The 19,792-nt window shown below is 32.6% G+C and overlaps 1 protein-coding gene across 3 annotated transcripts in view; it reads right to left on the reverse strand.

Annotated features, from left to right (window-relative positions):
• Nucleotides 1–19,792, reverse strand: part of LOC126884578 (60S ribosomal protein L9) — a 31,501-nt gene that overhangs the window by 6,294 nt on the left and 5,415 nt on the right. For all 3 annotated transcript variants that reach the window (XM_050650563.1, XM_050650564.1, XM_050650565.1), the window contains exon 3: nucleotides 12,465–12,654. In XM_050650563.1, coding sequence (XP_050506520.1) covers nucleotides 12,465–12,654 — 190 coding nt within the window. The remainder of the gene's footprint in view (nucleotides 1–12,464; nucleotides 12,655–19,792) is intronic.

The raw sequence follows: 19,792 nt of genomic DNA on the forward strand, positions 1-19,792 counted from the left end.
TCTACCGTTGAAATAAATAAATAAATAAATAAAATAAATAAATATTGATATGATATGCAATTATTATATAAAGGTAAATTTAATTAATTGTATTTTGCTTGCAGTACTGCATTTTAATAACTAATTTTATTTACTACACCACATTCACATAGCAAATTCCCAACATAAACAAATGCACCTGTTAACGATTCGTCCACTCATTCGTCAAGAAGCTATTAAATGTAATTTATTGCCCTAAACGAGGATTTTTCTCATTTTACAGGTCCTAACTTGTCAGTCTGCATCTGCAAATTCAAATTGTATTTTTTAGCGTGTTGGTTTTTAAGATAATATTATTTTGTGTTATGTTATGTACTTTACAGTAGTTATTGTTGAGTTATTAATTAAGACTGGTCGTGTTTTATAGTTAGTTATAAGTTTTATAGCGTGTAGTCTGTGTAGTGAACTTTTAGTATCCATAAACAAAGTATTTATTCATCAAAAGTAAAAATATCTTGTGGTAATCACTTTTATAAAGGTAAGAGAAACTTATATTTTAATTTATAGATGTTTCAAAAAGTTTCATTTCCTCTTCTGGACATGAAAAAGTATACAAAATTAATGCAGTTTCATAACAGTCCATTCACTCACGGTAAAATGTTACAAAACCTTCAAATTTTAAAGAACCGCTTAGATTGACATGAAATTTGGCATACATATAGCTAATATGTCAAAGAAAAAAGTAATACTGTGCCGATGTGTGCTTTGGTCCTGGCAAAAAAATACACGTTCAAAATAAGCCCGGAAATCGATAAATTGATTAATTCTAAGCAACTTTTGTTCTATAGCGGTTTTTCACTTTTTTCACAAAGTCAATACTTTTCGAGTTATTTGTGAGTGAATATGTTCATTTTTCAACAAAACAACCATGTTTTTAGACGGTTTTTTGCAAATGTACCAAAAAGTAAATATTTTATCGAAAAAAAAACATTCTTAGCAAAAACATAACTTATAAATAACATAACCTTATAATATGATGCTACTTTATTCCAAATGTTCACATTGTTATGTATAGAAATAGAAATATATATCTCAGTTAATGAATATTTTATTTTACCACATTTTTCTTAAGGACATAGGCGCAAAATTTCGCCTGCCAAAATGTTGAATGTGTTTTAAATGTATTCATTTTTTTCGAGTCCTGTGAAAACTAATAAATATTTTTGAAAAATTTAAAGGCAGAATGAAAGATTACATTATTATTGAGGGTCGAAAGTCCCTGAAAACTTCTATAATGTTTATTTTAATAAGTTACAGGGTTGAAAATAAAAGAGAAAATTTAGGGTGATTTTTAATTGCAAATATTTCACTAAAAAGAGACTTTTAATTTATTCTAAGGGACTCTTGACCCTCGGTAATAAGGTAATATTTTATTCTGCGTTTAAATTTTTCAAAAATACTTATTAGTTTTCTCAGGAATCGAAAAAATGAATACAATTTAAAACACATTAAAAATTTTGACAGCCGATATTTTGCGCCTTTCCCCTTAAAAAGAACATAAAATTTTGTTTACAATTAAATTTCAAGCAATTCTTACGGTATTAGTTTCAAAAGTAAATATTTAAAAAAATCTATGATACACCTCAGTACGGCCCTGTTTAGCTTCCACGTGCGTTTGTTTACAGTTGGGAATTTGTAAAGTGAAGTACATACAATTGTTTACGTTTTAATAATATAACCTGAAATCTTATTTTTTCTTATTATTTTTTTGGACTATGGCCTTGACAATTATCCAGTAACCAGGACTAATATAATTGGCCAATGTAATTAAAAGTGCGAATAAAGTTGCAGAGCGTAGAAATAGGTGTCGCTTTGCCGAACTTGCACGGTCCCAATATAGTGGGTGATTTTAATCTGCCAAACATAGTTTGGGAGAACGAAGATCTTGGATCAAGACCAGTTGGTAATATTGCAGAATCTGTTGAGTGTATGTCAAATTTTATTGCTTATTTTAACTTATTTCAAAATAATACAATATCGAATGTTTTTGTCAAATAATGTTGTAAATGTCAAATGTGTTGATTTTCCTTTGTTAAACTGTGATAAGTACCATCCAGCAATTTCTTTCTGTATTGATTGTGATAAAACTGAGTTCCTTAAATACAATTATTATCCAGATTTAGCCATACGGCCCGCACTCACCCTAAGGAGAAAATTCACTCATCCCAAATACCTAGGCTATCAAAAGGATTGAGCTCTGGTGGGACTCTTTCCGTGTTATCGAGCCCTAGGTGACTTGGTACTTGGTGATTGAGTCAATAGGGAACTTGCATATTTTAAATATTAAAATGACATTAAAAAACATAAGGTAACATGATCTTAAAACCCTTGCATGCGAAAAAAACAAATATTTTTAACCCGTACGCTAATTATGACGCTTTGAAAATGCTATAAAATTCAAATATCTTAGGAGGCTCTTGAACGTCCTTCTATTGGTCCGACGTCATGGGCCACAGTCAACAGGGCTAGAAGTCGGAAACAACGCGATTAGGGTAGGTATCACGGGTATATTACATTTCAATCGTCTTTAATGGAAAATTCCTAGGTATTATTTATGTTCATCTTATATATTGTAATAAGTAGTTCCCTAATCAGCTTAGTTTTAAACTGAAATTGATAAAGTTGAGTGCTACTTTGTAAAGAGTTTAAAACGCATAATATGATGGACGAGGGTAAGTCTGACAACTTACCTACCGTTGATGTCTTCATGGTGGCAACTTTTATAAAAAAATAGTGAAAGCTATTCTATTGGAGAAATGCGAGGTGTAAAGGCAAATAAGTAAGAGTTATTATTGTGTTCAAAGCCTTCTGAGAAAAGATTATGGTGATTGGCAGACGAACGTGTACATAGCCAACAAAATCCTTCTTTACAAAGTTAATAATACGCATAAATAAGAAGAATCATTATTGTAAAATTTTACAAGTTAATATCTTTATCATCTCAGCTTATACTTAGTCCCTTGGTAGACCGCAAGCTATAGTAGAAACCCGACTGTAGACCGCATACTATAGTAGCACCAATACATTTTAGTTACTCTTACTTTTATTACTAAAAATTTGTTTATTTTTAAGTTACTTGTTTCTTCTTTGTTCTTCAACACAAGAAACGACAAAAGTAATTTCATAAAAAAAAACTTTTTGATACATGTCAACAGAGATAAAATGTTAATATTTTGCCTGTCACAGAAAAAATCATTTTTGCCACGGAGTAAAACAAGATATTTCAACTACATATATTATTTATCTATGGGCAAACTGCATTAAATGCAATAGCCCACCGAACGGGCAAACGATACGAGTGGCCTATGAGGTCAGACCCCAGCTCTCGCTTTTGAAGTTGTTTGAAACGGAAATTTTAGGCACGGAACTTTGATCAGATGTTGTACGTACACTATTCATTGTTAAGACGTAATATTTTGAATATAACATTTTAAAACATAAATTAACAATTTTATGCAAAAAAATTTTTTAGTGCAAGTTCCCTATTATTGCTTCAAAAATATTTTTTTCAATTAAAAGTTTAATTATTCCTGAACAACATGGCTTTATGCCGGGTAGGTCTACAACCACAAATCTAGTGATCCTAGAAGAATTCATTCTGGATGCCTTTGGGAAGGGGGGGGGGGGGGCTCAGGTCGATGTGATCTATATCGACTTCTCAAAGGCATTTGATTGGGTTAACATCAAGATTCTTATAAAAAATCTAGAAGCACTAGGAATTCATGTATCCCTACTTGAGTGGTTGGAGAGCTACCTGACAGACAGGCTTCAGGTTGTCACTGTCTTTCTGAAGAAATTTTGGTTAGGTCTGGCGTCCCACAGGGTGGTCATTTATCGACTATTCTTTTTATTTGTTTCATAAATGACATTTTAGAAATCTTTGAAAATTGTGTTATTTTGTTGTATGCTGATGATTTGAAAATTTTTAGAATTATTAAGGGTGTTAGAGACTGTAAAAATGCAAAAAGATGTAAACAATTTCTCACAATGGTGTACAAAGAATGACCTTTCACTTGTGTATTTTTTGATCCCACTTTATGTTTCAAAAATCACCATAATTTTATTTGTAATCAAGCTTTTAAATTACTTGGATTTTTGAAAAGAACCTTGTCAGAATTCAATAATGTGGATTGTTTTAAACGTGTGTATTGTTCTATGGTTAGATAAGTTCTGGAATATTCCAGCACTATTTGGTCTCCTTTATATAAATGTCATATTGAAAGCATTGAGAAAGTTCAGAAAAAATTTCTACGCTTTGTAGGCTATAAATTAGGGATTTCATCAGTAGTGTATTGTGACATTTTAAAATTGCTTAATATACCAACATTAGAAAATCAATGTTTAATGCTAGATTTGGTTTTTCTTTTCAAGATTGTAAACGGAATGATAGATTCGCCTCAAATTTTGCAGAGAATAGGTCTGAGGGTTCCTCAAAGGTGCACAAGATCTAAGGACGTTTTTCACTTAGAATTCCAACAAACAAACTATTGTCTAAATAGACCTATAAGACGAATCTGTCAATCTGGAAATGGTTTAGATGTAGACTTTTTTTCTAGCTCTCTGAATAGTTTTCGAAAAAAGCTGAAAAAATCTTTTTAAAATACAATGTAGGCTGTCACTGTAAACTGTAATCCAAAAGATGGCGTCAGCTGTGAAACATGCGAAAGACGACGCTCCCGATAAAACGGCATTTAAATGCTGCAAAACAAAAAGTTCTACTGTGGTAATCTGTGTTAAGTGCGGTAGCCTTTTCCACAATTCCTGTGTGAACAGAGATTGGGCCGGAAAAGTAGTTTTCGCCGACAAAAGTCGTATTTACTGTTGTGATGCGGAAGCTCAGAAGACCGAGGTTAAAGAAGACAAAGATAGCCAAAATGTAACACCAGAGAACATAAAAGATTTGAGAAGGTTAGTGGATGAATTAACTGACAAAAACAAGATTCTACAGGAAAATGCCAATCTGTGGAAGGAAAATTATGAGAATGCCACAGCCATAAAAAAACCGGAGACTTCACGCTCAAAGAAAGGTAAACATCCTTCGTCCTCTTCCCCGCACCTTTCGCCTTCCTTCATCATATCCTCTCACGCTGACGATGACGTCTCAGGCGCCGGCGCATTGAAACCGGATCAAACGGAGCAGATGGAAACGAAAATCGAACGCAACGAACAACAGTTGGTAGCAATGGATTCGCCAAAAGTCAAAGTCAATAATGTCAACGTCAACGACATGACAAATAAAACAAAAACAAAACAGATTTCGGATTCGGAAATCAATAATTCTGAGTCCAAAATATCTCAACTTCAAAAACATCAGTTAACAAATACCAATGAGAGTGAAACTACTGAAGGTTGGACCATTGTCCAAAACAGAAAGAGAGCAGCCCCTAAAAATCGTAGACCGGCACCAATCAGAGGCACAGCTGCAAGTGTCACAACACTCGAGGTAGCTGAATCACCATCCCCCAAAACTTGGTTCTTTGTAACCGGCTTCCACCCCTCAGTGGACTCGGCAGCCGTTAAGGCTCATTTAATGGAGAATGGAATGAAAGCAGGGTTTATTTGCCAGAAAATGTACACTAAAAAGGATGATCAAAGAAGTTCCTTCAAGCTAGGAGTTCCCACAGATCAGGCAAATGAAATTGTTGATACGTCCCTTTGGCCAATTGGGATCTCAGTCAACCATTTTATGAATATCCAGAGCCACCAGGGACAAAAGATGAAGAAGATATAAACTCAAGTGAATCTCCAATACCTCTTAGTGTTTTTCATCTCAATATGCAGTCACTGAGAAATAAGATTGGTCTCTTGGAGGCATGCATCAAGGACAAGAATGTTGACATTCTATGCCTTACAGAACACTGGCTGGCAGACGAGGAAATCCAAACAGTCCATATTGAGGGCTACAGATTGGCCAACTACATGGCAAGGTCACAAAATAGAGGAGGGGGTTCTGCGATCTTTGTCAAAAATACTATATGTTTTAATGTTGTTAATAATGAAACTTTTTAATTATTTTTATTTTATAATTGATTTTTGTATAGAATATTGTTGTATTTGTCTAAAAGATTTTAACTTGTTAGTTTTAGCAGTATACCATAGCCCCTCTGGCCCGTTTGACATCTTTTTGGACTCTCTTGAAGGAGTTGTAGGCACATTAAGCCCAAATAAACAAGTCCTTGTTGCTGGGGACTTCAATGTGGACTTTCTTGTTGACAATGCAAGTGCCCGTAAACTTCAAGGCGTTCTTGAAGGTTTTCACCTAGTCAAGACTATAAATGAATCGACAAGGGGTAATAAGTGTCTTGATAACATTTTCATGGATCCTGGATTGCCCCTGTACTCTGCTGAGACTCTGTTTTTGAGACTGGTTTTTCAGATCACAAAGGCCAGATTGTCAAATTTGAGATTCAAAAAAAGGTTACAGGTTTTACTGAGACAACTATGCTTATTAGGCCTATAACTGAAAAAGGTAAGAACATATTTTTCAACAAAGTATCGGAAGTAAACTGGGATTTTATCTATGAAGATAACACTGATGTTGAATTAAAATTCTGTCACTTTATGAATATTCTTGAAAGTTGTTTTTTAGAATCTTTTTCACAAAAAAAATATAGAGTAAGATCAGACCAATCTGAAAAAATCACATGGTTTACAAATGACCTACAGGCAATGCAGGAACATCTAAAATTTTTAGAAGAATTTTATAGGCAACATAAAAATGATAATAACCATCATATACTTAAACAATTCAGAAATCAATATAAAAATGAAATTAAGAAAGCCAAAGTGAGGTCAAATGACCAAATAATATTAAATTCAAAAAATCCACAGAAAACCATGTGGAACATGATAAACAAATATCGAGGAAAATCAGGGTCTTCATTAGAAGATCACAAGATCATGATTATTTTTCCCAAATTGCCACTAATATAGTTAAAGACATTCCAAAATTAAATATTGACTTTTTTAATAAAATTAATTATGTCAATCATACAAACACCTTTTCATTTCTTGAAATTACCTTTAATCAAACGAGGGATATAATAAACAGCTTAAAGAATAAAAATAGCCATGATATATATGGATTTAATGTTAACCTTATTAAAATGATTAAAAATATTATTATAAGCCCACTCATTAAACTAATAAATCTATGCTTTAAAGAAAATAAATTTCCATCAGTCCTTAAAAAAGCAATTGTTACACCAATTTATAAAAAAGGGGACGTTAAGAATCCAGAAAACTATAGACCTGTTTCGCTGCTTCCAATAATCTCTAAAATTGTTGAAAAAGCTATGGCAGTACAAATAACCACATTTTTTGAAAATCATAACTATTTCCCAGACTCTCAGTTCGGTTTTAGAAAGGACAAATCCACAGTACTTGGCATACTGGACTTGGTCTCACATATTGTAGACTCCTTTCATAGGTTGCAGTTTAATACTGTTCTGTTTTGTGACTTGAGCAAGGCATTTGACTGTGTAAATCATGGAATGCTCTTGCAAAAACTCAAAAAATACAACTTCTGTCCTTACAGTGTAAAACTAGTTCAATCTTACTTAGAAAACAGAACACAGGTTGTGAGGTTCTCTGGGGTGTTATCGGGAAAGAGTGTTGTTAATATTGGGGTTCCCCAGGGCTCTGTTCTGGGACCCATTCTCTTTCTAATTTATATTAATGACCTTACGAGCATTAACACAAATGCAAAGTACACACTCTTCGCCGATGACACCACAGTGTCTTTTACAACTGATACACTTGGGGAGTCGCTTGAGGGTTCTATGTCTGCACAGTCAGTGACCAATGAATGGTTTTGCGTAAACCGATTACTGCTCAATGCAGCAAAAACCAACAGAGTTGTTTTTTCTCTCAGAGACACACAGAATGTAAATGATGGTATGAGCAGTGTCAGATTTCTGGGTGTATTATTAGATCCCAAGCTTCAATGGGGTGAACATATCAACAGTCTAAGTAAGAAGCTAGCAAAAAATCTGTTTGTACTCAGGAATCTGGCATCTAATGTTTCACATAAAGTCTTAATAACAGTGTACCATGCAATTTTTCAGTCTCATCTAGCCTATGCCATTTTAGTCTGGGGTCATTCAGCAGAAATGTTGACAGTCTTTGGTTGGCAGCGTAAGGCAGTTAGAGTTCTTGCTGGTCTTTGGTATAGGGATGATTGTAGGCAAGCATATAGGTCCCTAAGAATTCTCACTGTTCCATCTCTATATATACTTGAGAACCTAATGTTTATCAAGAGGGGAGGGGCGCACTTTGAAACCCATGAGAACATACACCAACATGACACCCGATATAAACACCATGTGTAGTCAACAAGTCTTTTCAGCCCAATGTCATTTCACTGATACTAGATATCCTTGAATTATGTCTATCTCAAGATTTCTTTCAATTCAACAACAAATTCTATAAACAACCAAATGGTTTAGCAATGGGCAGTTGCTTATCCCCATTCCTAGCTGATGTCTTTATGGATCATTTAGAGTCCAATCACATTATGAAAAATCCAGAAATTTTACATTGGTTTCGTTACGTAGATGACTGTTTGGTCTTCATCGCTGGACATCATAACTCAGCTCAACAACTACTTCTTAAAATTAACTTAATTCACCCTAATATCAAATTTACCATGGAACTAGAATCTTCTCAGGCCATTAATTTCCTTGATTTATCTATTACCAGACTTAACAACCAATTCAACTTTGGTATCTTTCGTAAACCCACCCAAACTGACCATGTAATTCATTTTTCTTCTAATCATCCTCTATCACACAAACTAGCAGCTTTCAGAAGCTTCATACACAGACTTTTCTCTATACCTATGTCAACAGATTCATTCAACAAAGAACTCAACATTATAAAACAAATAGCTGTCAACAATGGTTACGATCCCTCTATAATAGATAAACTCATCCGTAAAAGAGAATCTAAATTGCTTAAAAATTCTGCTTTCCATCAGTCATCTTCCTCTTCTGCTATTTACAGGTCACTACCATATCATAACCCACATCTATCTGAAAAGATTAAACGTATTGTATCTAACTCTTCTGAGAATATACATATTTCTTTCAAAGTTGGAAATACCCTTGGCCACTTTTTGACAAATACTAAGGATACAATACACTATATGAATCGTAGTGGTGTTTATAGACTGACTTGTTCTGATTGTGATGCCTCTTACATCGGCAGGACTTACAGATCACTCTCAACCAGATCTGCTGAACATTCTAAAAGAGACACTACATCAGCCTTTTCCCATCATTTAAAAGTTAATAATCATCATCTTGACATCCCTGATGGTGTTAAATTAATTCATAACATCCAAGACAGAAACAATCTACACCTGGATTTGTACGAGGACCTTGAGATTTCCAGAGACATGAGGACCAGCCCCAATTGCGTTAATCGTCAAACAACTTTAAATCGTCCTTTTACTCCTATCCATCGACAACTATTCCCTTAATCCAACCCTAGTTTTCTCTCATTATTCCCCTCACCCCCCTTCCCCTTTACTCCTATTCTCCATTTCCCCCTCCCCCTCTTTTTCCACTACCCCACTAGTTTATAACAATCTTCTCTTTCCATACTAATCACCCATTAACACATATCTCAACTTGCAATTTCTTTTCAACTTCATTACTGCCTCCCCCACTATCCCATTCCTAACACAGTTTTGATTCTTCTATTTTCCTATCCTTCATATTTTTCTCCACTCCTAGTCATTTCTGGTTTGACCTTGTGTCTCTGTCTCTTTTTCAGGTCCTCTATATCTCATCTCACCATTTCTTTCATAACTTATTAAATGGCTCTTATTATTAATCCTTAAATCGGTCTGGTTTATTGTCTCTTTGGAATGTTCTTCACACTCACTTCTCCTGTTGCCTGTTATGTTACTTACTCATTTTCTCTCATCTCCGCTTACAATAATAAAAAACACCATACATCCAATCACTCTGGTCTGTCATATATATCACTTTCCTTACGTAGTAACATTCTGTCACTTCTTTCTTTTTAGATTCTTAGACTTTACTTAACAATAGGATACTGCACACCTATATCCATTACGACCCATTCAGTCAAACTTCTTTCAGACTATAACATTTAAGTTTTATTGCATTCACTATTCTTCTTTTTTCATCTATCTTTTCATTCCCATTCATATCAGGCAACTTCCAATATCCATTTATCCCAATTTAAAATAAATTTTTTCACATTTTTCATTTGTTTGATTTCAGTTACAATCACATACGTTCATAAAGTTCTGCACTTAAATATATTTCATTTAGTTCAGTCTGTTCACTCCACTATCACCAATAGAAATCAATCTCATACTTTTCTATTTCATATACTCATTCAATTTAGATTCTTCTTTACATACTGACACCAACCCACAATTTGACCTATATTGGTAGCTCTCATTCTAATTATTTTATTCACTATTCTACGTTGGTAGACTATCAAGATACATTACTTCCAATTCATTCAGTCCTTTCAAAACTACATAAAGATGAATTAGACTTTATGTCACATAGTTTAATTTTATTATATTATTACATACTTTCATTCATTTCACAATACTATATACAATCATATCCTTCACACATATATCTACCTCACTAACAGTAATCTTTAGTTATTTAATTTTGTTAACAACTATTTTCCAACTTTTAACAGACATAATTATTCATTGCAATAGTATAATAATAAATTTAACACAATAAATAGCCACCTTTTGTATATATACTGTTTTCTCGCAATATTCTACCGTTTACCTTCAACCTGTTGCCTGCTTGCCTTGTTAGGCAACCAACATTTCATCACATAAAAATACTCTTAAATTCTGGTTTTCTCGGCTTGTTTAGCTTTGTTTTTCCACGCAAGTCTAATTATCTTTTATTATGTAGTGTATTTCCTTGTTTCAACAAAACTCAACTTTCATCTCGTCATTTCACATCCGATGACGTCACAACTTAAACCACGTAATATATCTGCATTAAATTTAATGAATCTATAAGTTATTCTGGAATAGAGAGTTGCTAATTTAAACTTTACAGTAGATTTTATTATTCAAATAATTTAAATTATTTTTGCAGACAAACCTTCGCATTTTATTAAAAAATCCAAAATCAAATGAAACTTTAACCAAAAATTGGCTTTATCTTGTCATGTCATGTCACCCTTGTCAAATTGTATATCCACTTCATAATTTCTCAGTTGGTCTGTGCCCACTGACTTGGCAAGTACCTAGTATCTTCGAGCAGGGAACCATGGCACCCTTTTAGCATGTGTTCCACTTTATCCATTAACATCGACTTGTAGTCATAACATTTTAACATATTACATTATGTAAACCATATATGATGATGTTAACACTATTTACAGTGTGCTAGTTTCAAAATACTCGGCAGGATGCACTGAAGATGTTCTGTTTAGAACGAAAACGTTCTGCAATCGATGACATTTTATAGTTTTAAATAAACGATTTTATACCAGAATACATCTCGAAGTTTTTACTTCTGTATTGGTTTTTTATAAACACCATCTCGTGCCAGCCTACTGGAGATTGAGGAGGTGTCAAACTGGGCCAGGATACTGGGCTATTAAATTTTTCAACAAACTTCCAGATAGTTTAAAGTGTCTTCCATTAAATCAATTTAAGAGTACAATTAAAGATATTTTGTTAGAAAATGTTTTTTATAGTAATGAGGAATTTCTTGCATTTAAATTATAGGATTGTATGACTTTAAGGAATGTCCATTGTTAATGTAATCAAATTTAATGTGATTTTAATGTTAGTATTTAATGTTATTAATACTCTTAGTCGTATTGTGCATCTTTTTAATTTGTATTGCGTCCAAATCTTTGTGTAATTTTATTTGACATGTGTTAAACACTTATGTTATTGACATGAATAAACGAATCTGAATCTGTCATTAAGGTATTTACTCTATTCATTTGTTTTGTGTAAATTGTATGTAATTATTGTAATTGATATAACCATAAATAAACTATTTATTAAAAGGTTTAAAGGCAGCATGACATAAATTCAGGCCTAAAGTGCCTGAAAACTTCTATAATGTTTATTTTAATGAGCTACAGGGGTGAAAATTAAGAGAAAATTGAGTGCGATATTTAATTCTCAAATATCTCATTCAAAAGAAACTTTCTATTTATTCTAAGGGATTTTCAGCCCTCAGCAATAATGTAATCTTTCATTCTGCATTTAAATTTTTCAAAAATAGTTCATCAGTTTTTTGGCCTGAAATTTTGCAGCTACGCTCTTAACACAAAATGATGTGGATATAGAAAGAGAGAAGGGTTTTTAGACTCGGAAAAGTAGAAAATGACGTTTTCCCCTTTTCAACAATGCAATCGCATATGTGAATATTTACTTTATGATCACTTACCTTCTGATGTATTTTTCTCCCAAGAAATTTCTAATTTCGATAACTGTGTTTCCTTCAGTGGTGACACAGTTAATGGGAAAGTGAGCATATGCTGCTCTCATCTTGTATTGGTATCCTTTTGTAACACCCTTTAACATGTTTTCAACATGAGAGCATACTGTTCTGACAGCAGCTAATTCCTTCTTGGTACCTATAACAAAAGTGGTATTTAAAAGCTGGAAATCAAAACGACAGATATAATGTATTTTCAGTTAAAACTGTGGGTTATTGCACTTAAATATAGTAAATAATATAGAAATACACAAGAAAATCATTTCTCAATAAAAAATAGAATCACAACAGTTTTTTATCATTCCACTCTAACATAAATTATAAGTTAAACCAGCATCGATAGTCTATATTGCTGATATCTTGATTTGACATAATTATATCATATCGTTGCTTCAGAATAACAAGGTTTTATCTGCAATTTTTGTCTAAACTGAGATTTTTATGTAACTTGGTTCTATTTTATATTCTTCAGCTTAAGGAGGGGGTATGGTTTGAAATCAACATATCAAGCACATTTTTGTGAATTTTTTTTCGAAACTATGGTAGAATTATTTTATTTTTAAATTAAATAAACACATTAAGTACAATTCAAAGAATATTTAAGAAAAAATTCAATCCAAAATATTGAAAAATAAGCCATTGGTGACAAATTTTGGCAGGCAGCTCAAAAAAAATGGATTTTGCGGTGGACATCAGAACTCATCACTGGATTATACGAAACAAAAAATTCAAAAAGATTTTATTAGCTTATGAGTTTCATGAGGTAACAACGTCGAGTTTTTTTATTCTTAATGATTTTTGAATTTTTGGTATCACTCAAAAGTCAAAAATACGAAATTTTTGATCCAAATTTTGTGAAAACGCAACAGATTTAATATTGTTGAACAAAAAGAATGTGTGTGTACTTTGTACACACGTAAGAAGTTATACTTCTGTTATATGATTTCAACGAAAGAAATATACTTTAAACAGTTTATTTTTATTTTATTTAACACTTTGACTCCTATGTGTATCATACATAAATACACAACAGCTACCTTCTCCCTGAGCCTATGTATATGAATTTGATACACAAGAGTAGAACTTATTCAAGCGACAAAAAGTGGCCAGGCTGTGACAACTTATGAAGATAAATGGGCCCAGGAGTTAAAGTGTTAAATATTAAACTAATTTTAATGCTTACCAGTTTCCAAAAATAAAAAAAAAATAGGAATGGTGAATGGTCCGGATTTTAACCCAATACCTATCAATCTCTAGCCGAATGCTCTACCAATAACGCTACGAGCTCTCTGTTTATATAGTTTCTCGGACATAATGACAATTCACGGTAACAAACAGACGAAGTCAAGTATAAATAAAAATGTTTTAATAATACCACTTATCTTACTCCCGAGGAAGACAAATCCAAAGACAAAAATATTAACACTAATATATTCTTTTTACGCCTTTTTTTGCACTGATATATTTATACATAACTTGAAGGATTTAGCAACTTAATGCCATACTGTCTGTGTGCGCATGCGCGCAGAATAATAAAAATTCACTCCCAATCGCGCCTAAAGAAGTATAACTTCAAAAAATAAGCACAAAACGAAAAATATCTCGACGTTGTTACCTCACGAAATGTCCTAAGGAAAATCTGTGCAAAATATCAGATAGATCTGCCGAGTAGTTTTTCAGTTACAATGTCCACCGCATTTGAAAAAGCAGTTTTGAGAAAAATGCGTTTAAAGTTTTGACAACTGCATCTTCATCTTCTTATTTGTCTGCCAAATCGTAAAGTGATGAACATTGGAATATGTTTTTTAAATCTAAGTGAATCTAGTAATCTACAAAAGAGAAGGCGAACAGTTGTTTAACGTTTCTCACTACGCTCCGGCGTGCTGGCGCGAAGCCGCGGCAAAGCGAGTCAAAGGTAGGGATATTCAACACCCTGTATCTCTGGTAATTTTACTCCAATTATTTTAAAATTTTCAGAGAGTATTCTTGAAAGTATGCACTTTTATTTGAAAGAAAAAAATTTAAATATTTCAAACCATACCCCCTCCTTAATATGATACTAGCACCAACATCTATTAACAGGTGGCTGAAATACGTAGGTTACAAGGTTCTATCTTAGAGAATTTTAAATGTTGATAAGTTAACAATGTTCTAACTGAAATAAAAAACAGTCAACTAAGTACACAAGGTCCTATCTGCAAGAACTAAAAGTTAACAATAAGACTTTATCAAATAACTTCAAGCTGTTTTATTATATTATAACAATTGAAGGGCCACGGGAAAGAACGATCAGAGTCACATTTTGCTTATTCTGTGCAAATCCAGTTTGAAAGTTTTAGTTTGTATATTTTGGTACAGGAAAATTAAATTCAACATTTTTAATTATAACGTACGATGATCGTTATTGTACAAACGAAACCATGGTTAGATTCTTTCCACGAAAAGCTAAAATATGGTGCCAATATTTCAATTTTGACCAAAAATGGACTCTGATCGTTCTTTCCCGTGGCCCTTCAATTGTTAAACAAATGTATATGTGGAAGATAAACCTTTATTAAATAAGTTTAAATCATTTCTCAAATCTCATTCTCTGTTGTATTAACTATTGAAGTAACCTTTTACGTTAAGGCTATGGGTACATTATTCGCAAATATTTTACGTGTATCCCTACTTTTTTTGTCTTTACACGGCAAATTACGTGTAGTAAAATTCACACTGGTATGGATATGTAAACATTACTAGAATGTCATTCCACTTGAAAATGTCATCATTAATTTAAAGAGATGGGTTTTGAACGTTCTTGGATAACTGTTATTTTTATAATTGCAAATTATTAATTCAGTTAATAAATGTGATAATTTTTTCACTAACTATGTATTCAGTGATTGTAATAATTTATTTGTACAACAAAGACTAATACTCAATCGAGAAAAAAGGAAAAGTGTTAAAGTGATTTTTTAATAATATATTGTTATGGAACGCTTACAATTTTGAACATCTTTAACAACAAAATACTTGGATCACAGAATATATTATCCTGATGTATTCTCTGCTTGGATCTTCCACAAATAATACACAATAAATAACTTTTTATTAAGTTCACGTCTTAAATCAATTATTTATCAAATACACTATATATCAATAATATTTAATCAATAACTCAACATATTCCCGATGCAATGTCAAATATTTAAAATTGTCACTGATTGTCAGTGTCTGACTGACAATATATGCTGACAATATTATATTCGGCTGAGTGCGTTGTAAGACAAAGATAGATTTGGAAAATATTACCACGGCATTGTGTTCATTTTTTTCGAATCCTGAAAAAACCAATAAATATTTTTGAAAAATTTAAACGCAGAATGAAAGACTAAATTATTACCGAGGGCCGAAAGTCCCTTAGAATAAATAAAAAGTTTATTTTGAATGATATATTTAAAATTAAAAATCACACTAAATTTTCTCTTAGTTTTTCACCCCTGTAACTTATTAAAATAAACATTATAGAAGTTCTCAGGGACTTTCGGCCCTCGCTAATAACGTAATCTTTCATTCTGCGTTTAAATTTTTCAAAAGTACTTATTAGTTTTCTCAGGATTTGAAAAAAATGAATCCCCATTTGATTAGCATTGCAGCCGAAAATACGTACCGATCCTCTTAATTAAAATATATATTTTTTTAAATTTACATTGTTAACACATGCAGGTGGCGATAATAGTAAAATAAATACATACAGTGGAACCTCTATTATCCGTCTCTCCATTAACCGTCACCTCTGTTAACCGTCACGTACATGCAGAAGTTGTATTAACTACATAAGCAAAAATTTTAATGTAAAAAAATAAAAAAAAAAAAGGTAATTTGATTTGTGATGAGGACACAAACGGCTATCCATTGCTGACAGATAAAGAAATCGTTGAAATGGCAACAAAGGCGGACTAAATAGATTCAGAAGCTGACAGACTTTGAATTTGACTGTAGCTATTTGATGAACCTATTGTACCTGACAAAGATCTGCGTAAATAATCTAGAGAAGCTGCATCGCATATGCAATAATTCAGTGTTTCCCAAACTTATCTAAAGCGCGACCCCTTTTTGTTAAAAAAATTGTTCACGACCCCCTACTCATCACCCAAACCAAAATAGCGACAAAAATAGCGTGCCTAATTTACAACTGATGGTTTCTCAAATTTTATTTTACTTTACCGTTTAAATTCAAACTAAATACATTTAAAAATTCAACAATTATTTTAATAATTGCGATCTGTCCCACTAGTACACTAGTAGTACTTCTGCCAGACTAGCATTTACAATAAAAATAAATAATAAAAAGTCGACTGCACATTGTACACCGTGACATCTTTGTGTCTACATCGCAATACTTTTCCATGATATTCGCGAAGGCTCTACTCTTTACTTCGCTACTAGATGGCACCCTGGAACGTTCTCGTAGCCTCGTTTTGGCTTTATATAAGCAGCGATGTGCAATGAGACCTCAGTTCGAAACAGCACGTTGTGGCGAATGCAGCGGTATTAAGTAATGAGTAAATATTTTGCGACTTACGTATTCCCGTTTACGTATTTACGTATACGATAAATTACAAATTATGGATAAGTTTTTAAAAAGAAGTGCAGAACCATCTACGTCTGAAAGTGGCAGTAATAAAAAGAAAAACAGACTTTACAGTGATGAATATCTTAAATATGGTTTTACCATTATTTCCAATAAACCACAATGTGTTATTTGTGGAGAAGTATTGTCAAACGAAAGCATGAAGCCATCAAAGTTACTTCGACATTTAAATAGCAAACATCCAGATAAAAAAGACAAACCCGTAGAATTCTTTGAAAGAAAGCTGAACGTCCTTCACAAACAGCAAGATACTTTTCAATTGGCAACCACTACTAACGAAAAAGCATTATTAGCAAGTTATAAAGTTGCTTATCGCGTTGCCAAAACTAGTAGTCTGCACACAATTGCTGAAAATCTGATTTTGCCAGCAGCTGTTGAAATGGTACATATAATGATTGGTGAAAAAGAGTCTGCAAAGTTAAAAACAATACCTCTGTCAAATAATACTATCCAAAGAAGAATTAGTGATATGGCAGAAGATATTCAAGCGAAAGTTGTGGAAAATCTTAATAAATGCACGTACTTCTCTCTTCAAATGGACGAATCCACGGATATATCTAACTGTGCCCAATTTATTACGTTTGTAAGATATTGTTTAATATATTTATCAATGATCTAATACCCTGTTTCCAAGTAAGTGAAACTTTGTTATTCGCTGATGATTTAAAATGTTTTAAAATAATCACATCTGAGGCTGATTCACTTAGTCTACAAGGTGATATTGATCGTCTATCTAACTGGTGTATGCAAAATGGTATGTGTTTGAATGCATCCAAATGCCATATTCTTCGTTTCCACCGAACTCATCATCCAATCATCTTCGAATATAGTATAAATAATCTGACCTTACATTCTGCCTCTGAAACTAGGGATCTAGGTGTGATCCTTGACTCCGCCCTTAGCTATAAATCACACATTTACAGTACAATACAGAAGTCTATGAAGATGCTTGGCTTTATAAAAAGAACCACTAGAGACTTTACAAACATCTCAGCTATTAAATCTCTTTATTTCTCCCTGGTTAGATCTCATTTCGATTACTGTTCCACAATTTGGTCCCCCTATTACTTTACTCATAAACTGAAGATTGAGGCTGTCCAACACAATTTTCTGAGATATACTGCCAGTAAGTTGCATGTATACTATGACTATTCTGTATTAGAGCGCATACTGAACTTACCTCCTCTTGAGGTACGCAGAAAACAAAGAGACTTAATTATTTTATTTAAAATTATCAACGGGCTGTGTAACTGCCCCGAACTTCTCTCCAAAATATCTCTATTTGTCCCCAGTCGTTCGACTAGGCAGGTGCAAACCTTTTATGTCTCTTTTCATAGATTCAATTATTCCTACAACACATTTATTCCTAGAACTCTTCGATTAGCTAACTCATTAAATAACCTCGAAATTTTTAATATATCAGTTTCCCGCTTTAAAAACCTAATTTCTTCCCTAACTTTTTAACTTTTTAATATTTTCGGCCAGAGCTTTTGTATTGTGATTAGTGTTACATGACCTGTATGTATTAGATAACTTAAAACCGTTATACCTTACAACATTTCCGAATTGATTTAGGTGATATCTTTTGTTTGTAATTGTACTGACCTAATGTTATCTTATTCTTTTTTTTTTCTTTTTTGTAACTGTATTACTCATACGAGTTATTTTTTCCCAAACCACTTGGTTATATGTTATATTACGATAGTTTATGTTATACAGGGTGTCCCGAAAAGATTGGTCATAAATTATACCACACATTCTGGGGTCAAAAATAGTTCGATTGAACCTAACTTACCTTAGTACAAATGTGCTCATAAAAAAAGTTACAGCCCTTTGAAGTTACAAAATGAAAATCGATTTTTTTCAATATGTCGAAAACTATTAGAGATTTTTTATTGAAAATGGACATGTATCATTCTTGTCGCAGGAACATCTTAAAACAAAATTATAGTGAAATTTTTCCACCCCATAAAAATTTTATGGGGGTTTTGTTCCCTTAAACCCCCCCAAACTTTTGTGTACGTTCCAATTAATTCATTATTGTGGAACCATTAGTTAATTACAACGTTTTTAAAACTTTTTTGCCTCTCAGTATTTTTTCGATAAGGCAGTTTTTATCGAGATGCGGCTTCTTTTTTAATATGTCTACATAAAAAATTTATGGGGGTTTTGTTCCTTTAAACCCCCCAAATGTTTGTGTATGTTCCAATTTAAACTATTATTTTGATACCATGAGTTAAACACAGTGTTTTTAAAAATATTTTGCTTCTTAGTCTTTTTTAATAAGTCACCTTTTATCGAGATGTTGCTTCTTTTTCAAAATATAGCTAAAAATGTAAATTATAAATAAATTTTCAGACTATTAACAGGTCTCTATAATCGTACTTAATCATATACAAATATGTGGTGGATTCGACAAATATTCAAAATATCTCGATAAACAGTGGCTTATCTAAAAAGTACTAAGAGGCAAAAAAGTTTTAAAAACATTGTGTTTCACTAATGGTGCCACAATAATAATTTAATTGGAACGTAAAAAAAAGTTTGGGGGGGTTTAAGGGAACAAAACCCCATAAAATTTTTATGGGGTGTACAAATTTCACTTCAATTTTTATTTAAGATGTTGCTGCTATAAAAATGC

This window comes from Diabrotica virgifera, chromosome 5 (genome assembly GCF_917563875.1).
Source record: "Diabrotica virgifera virgifera chromosome 5, PGI_DIABVI_V3a".
NCBI classification, from domain to species: domain Eukaryota; kingdom Metazoa; phylum Arthropoda; class Insecta; order Coleoptera; family Chrysomelidae; genus Diabrotica; species Diabrotica virgifera.